General features: G+C 43.9%; 1 protein-coding gene across 1 annotated transcript in view; it reads right to left on the bottom strand.

Moving 5' to 3' along the window:
* Window positions 1–313: 313 nt before the first annotated feature.
* Window positions 314–10,393, bottom strand: part of Dsg3 (desmoglein 3) — a 31,064-nt gene continuing 20,984 nt past the window's right edge. The window contains 7 exon segments of the mRNA XM_026783566.1: window positions 314–643; window positions 899–1,177; window positions 2,181–2,410; window positions 4,832–4,895; window positions 5,172–5,317; window positions 8,117–8,371; window positions 10,063–10,293. Of these exon segments, the coding sequence (XP_026639367.1) occupies window positions 314–643; window positions 899–1,177; window positions 2,181–2,410; window positions 4,832–4,895; window positions 5,172–5,317; window positions 8,117–8,371; window positions 10,063–10,293 (1,535 nt within the window).

Genomic DNA, 10,393 nt, shown 5'->3' with positions numbered 1-10,393 from the left:
CTACAACATCTTCCTTTGATGTTGATATTACAGAACTGTAAAGATGCTTAGGAACACTCCCTACATAATATTTTAAGATTATTTTTGAAAATATACAGGTTTACTTGTGCTTGAAAAAAATCAGAGAATTAGAAATATTCCTTAACATACCTAGCTGTTGTATATGAATAAGAATATGTAAATCATGATCATGATCAGAGGTTATCCAGTAGGAGCCAAATTAGTCCAATACCACAAGCTTTGCTAGATTTTAAAAAGATATTTGTGTACAAATATCCAAATTTGGCTAGTATATTTTTCCAGTTTGCTTAGGTCATAGATGGGAACAGGTTTCTTTTGTATAGAGCATACTGTAGGAGCCCCGCAGCTCTGTGGGAGCCACTATGCTACTGGAGATACTAGGAAGGGGGCAAATCACTCTTTCTGTTACGGTGACATTCTGGGTGAGATGTGAGTCAGAGGTGGCAGTGGTGGGCTGCACGAGGGAACCTGAAGTTGTGTGGGTTTCTGTGAGCAAGTAGTTACCAAGCTGTAGAGGGTCAGGAATGGCAATGGCAGGGTGGACAGACCCAGAAGTGAACAAAACAGAAGCATCCTGACTGCCAGGCAAAGTCTGGTGCCTTTGAGCACCTGACTGAGCGACCTCCAGACTGCCAGGAAAAGTCTGGGGCCTTTGAGCACCTGACTGAGCGACCTCCAGATTGCCAGGAAAAGTCTGGGGCCTTTGAGCACCTGACTGAGCGACCTCCAGACTGCCAGGCAAAGTTTGGTACCTGTTAGAAACTAATTGAGGGACTTCCAGACTGCCAGGCGAAGTCTGGTACCTTTGAGAACGTGACTGAGGGATTTCCAGACTGCCAGGCAAAGTTTGGTACCTGTTAGCACCTGACTGAGGGACTTCCGCAGAGCGAGCACAGATGCCTGCCCCAGAACCACTGTCTTTAGGGCCAGGCTTTGCCTGCTTGGCTTCGTCATCAATACCGAGACATATCTCTGCAAGCTTTTTAAATTTGGGGCCAAGGGACTCCAAGAAGCTGTCATCTAGGTCATCGGGAATGAAGCTGCAGGAGCTGAGGGCAGGTGAACAGGGGGCGCCATCCTCGTCTTCATCATCATAGATCAGCAAACAGTCATTCACTTCCCGCTCATCCTCTTCCTCGGCATAGGCAAATGATTTCTAAAGATGGAGAGAGGAGAGAAGGGCCTCACAAAGACCATCGAATTTATCCATAAAGCCCAAGGCTGGAGAGTGAATCCCCGCATTAGGAAATCCCCACTAGTGATGAAAATGTTCTTCATATTTTAAATTTGGTTATTTTTTCCTTTGGGTAGTTAAAATGTTTTCATTTATTTATTTTTATTGTTAGTATGTTTTTAGTTAATGGTCAATATAATAGGTTTATGACCTTCTCATAAATATAGATCCTTGATCTTTGATCATATTTGGATCCCTGCTTGTCCTTTCTTGCTCTCCCCTCTCTCCTGCTAGCCATTTTCCTTTTCCCCAATAGTCTGTCCTTGGCGTCCATGTGCTATATATGCATATATAGTTAAATACAGATTTTCTCAACAAGAGAAAGCATGAGATGGCTTTTCTTCCTGTTACTGCCGCATGTTTCCCTCCTCTCTCCTATTCTTTCCCTTCCAAGAAGTCCTCCTGCTTTCATGTCATAGATAAAAGTAAACCTAGGTCCACACTAGAGAAAGCAGGATATGAGTCTTCCTGAGTCTGGTTTCAGGGAATACTCTTTAATTTACATTTTTGTTTGGGGAATTGGCAATATGGCTGACAGCCCATCAAAGAGGCTAGCCTAGGCTTATGTGTTAGTTCTTGATTTCAGTCTCCATAGCAACTGTATATCCTGCCTGGAGTCTATCACTAGGGCTGCTCGATTTTTGTCTTGGGGACAGGCAGCTTTCTCAATGTTCACGGAGACAGTTTTCACCCCATGGGGACTTTGCATTAGCTTTGTCTTTGCTGGCTTGGTTTGTGAATTTGAACTAGTGGCTCAAATCTGACAGCCACCAAAATTACCTGATTTATTTTGACAAGAGGAAGCTTTTCTTTCCTTACATTGAAAGAAGTGTAGAATGTATCTCAAAACTAATGTATACAATCAAGTAGCCAGATTTCCTATATAAATGAGATAACCCAGCCTGACAGTTTGCTATGCAGTTACCTGATTAAAGTAGGAACCTAGGAAAGTCATGTTCACTGGCGCAACAACGTAGTCCTTCAAGGTCCCTCCGGTGGAATGCCTCGTTCTCATCGTTCCTGAGTGACCCAGGGAACAGGGGCCAAGTGTCCCCGCAGCTCCTGCTCCAGTAGCGGCTCCCACTTTGGTAGTCATTTCCATTCCCGAAGCGCCTTCCACCACTGTCCCTCCAGCATATGTGTTTGTGCAGACTTCTAAAGGCAGAAGAGAGAGAGAGAGTTCTCTGATAGTTCATGCTGTGACTTTGTAAAAGCTCCCACGTGTGCATATGTATGTGTATGTTCGTGTGCACGCTCAGGGCTGTCTAGTTCATGCTGTGACTTTGTAAAAGCTCCCATGTGTGCATATGTATGTGTATGTTCGTGTGCAAGCTCAGGGCTGTGCTCATGCCCATGTGGTATGTGTGCACACGTCAGACTTGTCAGAAGTCAATCTTGGGTGTTGACCCTCGGGCACCATCATCTCTTTTGAGCCAGGGTCTCTCCCTGGTCTGGAACTTGTAGATTCAGCTAGACTCTCTATCAGTGAGCCCCGGGATCTGCTCCCCTATCACCCCAACATGGCCACAATGCTTAGCTTTTTCATGAATTCAGGGACTCATGCTCGTACAGCAAGCACTTGGCTGACTGAGCTCTTTCCAAGCCTTAAAGTTCTCTCATCTTTGACAGACAGTTGCCATATAAAGCCGCAATGTGAGGAAAGTATGGTGGTGTGGCTGGGGATAGCATTGCAGAAGGTTTCTGTGAGAGTAACTCTGAAGGGGCGTGGGCAGGAGGAAAAGCCACAAGACCATGTCAGTCAGTTAGAGGGGGGTACAGGGGAATTGGGTTGTCAGTGGCAACAGCCAGAAACAACGTGAAAGGACAGTCGGCAGTGATCAGCGTGGAAAGCTCCCGAGCGCATGTGTTCTCAGGTACAATGACATTGCAGTGAAGCAGCCGTGTGATTTCAGTACGGGAAAGGAAGAGAGTCTCCATGACGTGGCCTTGCAAAGTGACAGATGGTAATGGGAAATTTAAAGTGTTATGGTGTGTTTCCTATTTCGTTCATGTATGCTTTCATAGATTATTTGAATTTATTTTTATTTTTTATTTGTGCATGTGTGAATGTGGGCCCATGTGTATAGATGGGTACCCACAGAAATCGTAACAGGCTATCAGATCCCCTGTGACTGGAATTCACAGGTGTTTATTAACCACCCAGTGTGGGTACTGGGAATTGAACCTCAGTCCTTTGGAGTACCAAACAGTACCCTAAACCACCTGACCAATTCTCAAGTTCATCATGAGCTATATTTTATACACAATTCTGAGTTTAGCTTTTGCTATATAATCATGATGGGAGAAGCAATTGAGTATTTGAGAAGCTGTTAAAGGCTGTCACATAACTGGAAACAATTTGTGTAGATTTTTGCTAACTATAGAATTAAGAATAAAATTCCTGTGAGTGTCATATCTTATCGCACGCTAGTTTACAGAGTACTTCTGGTAATGAGACAGCATGATTGAAATTGTTACTCAGTAAACCCAAAGAAATAAGAGATTTACTTAAATGCCAGCTTTAGGCTTCATGCCCCATGGTGATTGCAGAGAACTAGGAACTGAACACAAATCAGGAACACAGTTGATGCTGTTATGTCAGGAAGAGGGACAGAATTGCAGATGTGCACACAGTGTACACACACACACACACACACACACACACACATAACACACACACGAGGCATGAACGCTCACACATGAGACACAGATGTGCACACATAGGACTTGACGGGCAAACATAATCCGACCTGAACTAGCAATAGACAGAGTTGGTGGTAGGCACAGCTATTGCTTGAATTTTCATTTACAGTTTTTTAATACTGTAAAATAGTTCCTAATTAAAAGTTATTGATTAGTGGTTGGAGAGATGGCTCAGAGGTTAAGGGCTTGGCTGCTCTTCCAAAAGACAGATTCTATTCCTGGTACCCACATAGTGGCTCACAGCCATTTTTAACCCTGTTTCCAAGGGATCCTATACCCACTTCTGAACCCTGTGGGCAACAGGCATGCACATGGTGCATAGACATACATGCAGGTGAAATATCTCTAAACAAAATAAAATAATAAATTAAAAACATTTTAAAGTTAGTAACTAGTTGATTGAGAGGTATAGTTGCTTCAATTCATTAAAATTTGGAAAATGAAAAAAAAAAGTCTTTACATTTTTCCAAACAGCATCAGCGAGTGAATTAACTCATGGAGGGCAGACCAGTGCAGTGGAATTGGCTCAGCCACAAAGAACTGTAAAACCAGCTTCTAATCTCAGTGGTGATATCGCTTGTTATGTACACGAATGTTCAATTATTGGTTATTTCTTAATTTTGGCTAGTTCTCCTCTAACCTGCCCTTACTTTCAAAGTTACATTTTAAAAATAAATTCCAGCTACTCAAGGGGTTGAGGTAGGGGGATTTAAAGTTCAAGGTCTGCCTGGGCAAATTAGTGAGAGCCTATCTCAAAAGAGAAAACATAAAAAACGATGGGCTGTAGCTCAGTGTGTACACTTGCTTAGCATGCATGAAGCCCTGAGCTCAAATCCCAGTACAAATAAATAAACAAATTTGATGCCTACTCACCAGAACTTTCCATAAAATCTGCACCATTGGTTGTGATAGGAGGCACACAAATATTTGTGATTTCCTACAAATTATAAGACAAACACATGTTTCAGTGCAATATAGATGAAGTGTGACCCCCTTGTAAGTGATAACATTAAAATTCTTCTAGGAGTGTGGCCCTTTTTAGGACAGAACTTCTGTAGAGCTGGAGTCCTAAAAGTCCCCATCCATGACAGTCTCATCTCTCCACTTAGGATTAAGATGTCCCTTGAGCTCTCTCTATTCCCCTTTCCTACTTTAACATAAACTGTTTCCCACTGCACGGCCACAGTAACTGTCTTACAGACTGGATCCTCACCTTGTCTTCAGGCTGGGCTCCTTCGATTCCCCACTGATGGATTGTTCCTTCTGAACCATCAGGCACAGGGATAAAGCCACCTGTTGCGGCTCCTCCTCCGATGGGACCTGACCCACAGTCACAGGCCAGCAGCAGAAGCGGGGCCACTGGGCAAGGACAAGGATAACAGGAGAACGGTTGAATCCATCGGAAACTATTTGACATGGCAATTGTCAAAAGTGTTACAAAGGCAATACAATAATTCAAACATTAAAGGAGTATATTTACTGAAAGCAAAATTAGTGTCTACAGAATGCAATTTGGTAAGTTAAATGCAGTAATTTTCCAGTGATCATGATCTGTAGGAGGCCAGGCCATTTTTTGGAGGGTTTGTTCAGTTTTGTAATTCCTTTCCATAATACTTATTATTATTATTCCTTGCTGCTGCTGTTGTTGTCATTACTATTTGTTGTACTTGGCTGCACATGTTGTCTGGCAAATACACACAAAACTAGGATACCCCATAACCAAGATTTTGATAATACTTCAGAATCTGATCTTTACTAAAGAGCAATTGAGCAGCAAAGTGCAACAACGGCTAAAGACATTTTAATCAATGGCTGTCAGTGCACCGTGTGTAATGCGCTGTGTGTGTGTGGACTGTAAGTGTGACCTGGAATCCAGGTTCTGGCAGAGCCTGTGCTTTTAACCTCAGAGTCGTCTCCCCGGTCCCCATCAGTGCACTTTTAATTGTGAACCGAAAGTCCTTAGCGTGGAGCGTCTTCCAGCCACCATGCCATTCTTTCTGCTAATGGGTAAGACATGTTCATTTGAAAACATTTTTTCATACGTATGGGTGTTTGGCCTGCATCTTTGTCTATGGACTGTGTGCCTGCTTGGTGCATGCAGAGGCTGGAAGAAGTGTCAGATTCCCTAGAACGGGAATTACAGGCACTTGCTGGCTGCCATGTGGGTGCTGCAATCCAAATCCAGGTCCTCTGGAAGAGCAGCCAGGGCTCTTAGCTGTTGATCACTCTCTAGCTCTGTTGTCCCTGTCTCAACTCCATTTCTGCAAGGTCAAGGCCGTATGAACCCTAATGCTGGAACTGTCCACTTAGAAGCGGTCCCCTGAAAGGTTAGCAAACTCCGTCTCCGAATCAGACTTCTAGGGTCTGAACTTTGGATGCATGGCTTTTCAGTTCTGTGATCCCAAGTTGTATGATCTAAGCCATCAGTTCAAAGGGAAAGCAAATGGTGCTTTCATCATGGTTGTCCGAGAGAGGGAAAAGACAGTAATGGATACTAGGAAGACCTGCTAGTATTGCTAGAATGAACTACATAATTATGCAAATTATATCAGTCATATATTAGTATAAAACTAGGTCAAGTTATAAATAGATGGGATGTAATTCATACAGCATATTGAATTTTAATATAATGCTTATATGAGTTGTATTTATCATTAAAATATTTTATTTTTAATTATGTGCACACATGTGCATCTGTGTGTAGGTATGTACATGTTAGTGCACATGTCTCTGAGGGCCAGAAGAGGATGCTGGGTCCACTGGAATTGGATCTACAGGGAGTTGTGAGCCATCCACTGTATGTTCTGGGAACTGAATTCAGCTCTTCTAAGAGCTATGTGTTCAAGACCACTGAGCAATCTCTCCACCCCATAAACCATATTTCTAAAGACAGTTGAAGTAGAATATACATATATAACATGAAAACCTTTTTCCATTAACATTTTATGATGCAGTAATAAACTAAGGAATTATTGTGAGTTTATTGAGGATATCTTATCCGACTCCTTTCAAAGTTTCTTTAAGTAGAGGACTCTTGCATTTACAGCATCATTTGATTAATGAACTTTTGGTTAAAATGAAAATTTCTAGAAATCTATCTATTGAATAAGCTAAAATGCACATTAAAAGACAGTAAGACATGTAGTTTCCCTAAATGTCTCCTATTATGTATGAACATTAACGTGTTTTTTAAAGGTTTATTTTATATGTATGAGTGTGCACTGCATATGTCTCTTGGAGTTATGGGTGGTTGTGAGCCACCAAATGAGTGCTAGGAATTGAACCCGGGCCCTCTGAAAGTACTCCTAACTACCGAGCCACCTTAGCCCAGGGGTGAATATTTTAAAGGGTGCACATGAGATAAGGGGTAACCTCTGTTTTGAGGACTTGCTGGATTAAATAATGAATTCTCAGGGCTCAAGTTCTGCTAACGTGGATCCTAGATGACCTCTCTGAGGTTATGTGACCAGCATTCTTTTGTTTTAGAACTGTAGTCATGAGACTAGTATGTGGGTCGGAGATGTATCTTAGAAAGCCCATGCGTATGAATAAAGGCATGGTTTGGACTGTCAACAGAGCATCTTTATAATTTTCCCCTCACTCTTGTCCGCTACCCTCTGTGTGTGTGGAATGTGCTTGTGAGCACACACCATACTAGTGTACTCACGGAGGCCAGAGCACCACCTGAATATCATCCCGTGGGTGTCTTCCCCTTTTGTTTGGGACAGGGCTTCTCAATGGCTTGCGCTTTGCTAAGTAGGCTAGGCTAGCTGGCTGGTGAGTTCTAGAAATTGGTGTGTCTCTTCCTTCCATCTTGGTACGGCTGGAATTACAAGCATCCATTGCGGCACTTGACTTTTTAGGGGGGTGCGGGATTGAACTCAGGTTCCTTATGCTTGCGAGGCAAACAGTATTGACTGAGCCATCTCCCCTGCCCTGTCTTTTTTGGAAATGTTTGCATATATGACTTGCCTTGCTGTATTTAAATTGCTGTTAAGTGACAAGCTAAACACATTTGAGATTTTTTTCTAGCGATTTCCTTCAGCTTTACCATCTAAGTGATTAGAATGATGCTTCTCACATTGCACAGATGAGCACAGTGACTCTTCCAAATGAGGCCCTTGCCGCAGACTCTGACGGGCCTTTTAGTTTACTCACACAGCAACATCAGGAGTCCCAGCAGGATCAAGCCGATGGCAGCGGGCCCCAGCCGCCAGGATGACTCTCTGTGTCTCATAGGCTCTCTGCTCGGGTTAGGGGCTCGACACATGTTCCGGTCATCACACTGACACACTGTCAGGGTCAGGATCTCTGGTGTGTCACACTGCCCGCCCTCATTGTCCTTCACGACGACTGGGACGCTGTACACTCCTGGGGGCACCTGCTGCTGGGCTCGTAGAAGTGCGGAGGTATCTACAAAAAAGTCAAAAGCAGCAGTGAGACCAGGCAGCACTTGCTCTTAAAGCCTCCTGCGTGTGATAATGGTGCCAGAACTGTCTTGGAATCATGGTCACAAACAGCCAGACTGGCATTGTTGGAGCAGCGCTGAGTGGTGAAGGGGTTTGGCGGGGTCAGTCTGTCCACCAGGAGTGTCCAATCATGTAGGCCACATGTGGCCCAAAATAGCTGTAGATACAGTTGAACACAAAATTGTAAAAGCTAATTAAAACACAAGAGATTGATTTTTTTGTTTGTTTTTATAGACTGATTGCTCAGTACTTGAAGTCTTTAGAAGAGAGCTTCAAAGTGTTGTGTCATGAAACAGTGTTGTGAAAATAAACATATATTTCCAGGCTCTTATAGGTTCAAGGTTGTGGGTTAGACATCCCTCTGTGGCCCAAGACAGTTTTTCATCCAATGGAGAGAAGCCAAAAATTTGAACCCCTCGTGATTTCTTCTTGTCATTCTCTCCCATAGCCCAACAGGCCCGTGATTCCCCTCCACAAGGACCCAGCCCTGTATTATTATTTTTTTTCCACTGAACATTGTTGTCATGTTTATATCCTGAGCTTACCCACTCTTGCGTATATCTGCACCAATACTTATAGGCACATGACCTCATGCACGCTTTCAAACTCTGATCCCATGTCTGACTCATTGAAATCTACTTTTGGCTTTGGGGGTGCTCTCTTATCTGCTTCTTTTGCTTATCCCCAGAGCTAAGGGTCTGGGTGATAGGGTTCCTAGTGGTGGGGCCCATTGCCTGTTAGACAACTGAGCACCACCTAGTTTTGGTTCTCCATTTCTTTGTCACCTCTTTCTAAGTAGGAAACCTGGCAGTGTTACATTGTTTGAATCATTCTGGAATCCACAGTGCCCTTGACATTGTGCCATGGCTACATCGTTTGCTTTGACCAACCTAACTCAATTCAGTCACCCCCATGCTGTCACCCCAATACTTGACCCTAGGACCCTTTGAATGCTAGGCATGAGCTACATTCCCAGCTGTCTGTTTGCTGACTGTGTGTGCGTCTATCTGGCAAACGCCTATAGAGACCAATGGCACATACAGTTTGGAGCTATTCCTCTAAATAAGATCAGAACGCCGAGAGTGAGAGAGCAAGATTTCTTTGGTGTCTCTGGCCATGACTGATGTACGACTGCAGGATACCATGGAGCACATCCATGAGAGGAAGCAAGATTTGCACAGAAACCTGAGAGGGAAAGTATGTTTGCAGAGGACTAGCAGTGGCTTAATGGTCACTGTGCAGTCCAGAAAGGGACTTTTGAAAAACTCAGAAAATATATGATAAACAAGATACGTTTTAGGAGGAAGTGATTCCTTGTTTTTCATTGGCTAGTGAGTTTGCAGCTGTCAGTCCACTGTACTCAAGGTTACCTCTTACAGGGCAAGCTCCATCCCAGGCTAGACCGCACAGAGAGACCCTGTCTCAAACAACGATACTAACAAACCCAGAAAACAGTAAATGATGCTCAGCTCATCCAATTTCTCTTCTCCTCAGAAGAGACCAGGCTCATGTCTTAGTTTCAAAGCAATGCTTTCAATTTTTCACAGAAAGGACCTCCGTCAAGGGGGTTCATGTTCCTCTGGAAATACACAGCAGCCGCAGCTTCGGCCCACAGAGGCAAGTTTGCTCGCTCACCGTTCATCATTCTGATGTTCCACATGACTGGCAGTTTCAGAGGCTGCTCCTCCAGGGACATTGTGTAGGGGCCAGTGTATCTGCCCCTCTCCAGGGTTCTCACCGAGACGAGCACAGACGGCGAGGCACTGCTACAGATCTCGTTCTTCTCCAGGACAACCGAGGGACAATTTTCACTGAAACTGGGCACTTCAACGTGCACTGTGCCCGTAGACGTCTTACCAGTGTTTTCTGTAAGAATAGTACAGGAATACAGAGAGTAAAGTTGAACAAAACATGATCTTCCACACCCCCTCTCCTCTCCTCTCCTCTCCTCTCCTCTCCTCTCCTC

The sequence above is a fragment of the Microtus ochrogaster genome, chromosome 18, assembly GCF_000317375.1.
Source record: "Microtus ochrogaster isolate Prairie Vole_2 chromosome 18, MicOch1.0, whole genome shotgun sequence".
In the NCBI taxonomy this organism is placed as follows: Eukaryota; Metazoa; Chordata; class Mammalia; order Rodentia; family Cricetidae; genus Microtus; species Microtus ochrogaster.
Note: the sequence above shows the minus strand (reverse complement) of the source record. Positions and strands in the feature narration are given on the sequence as shown.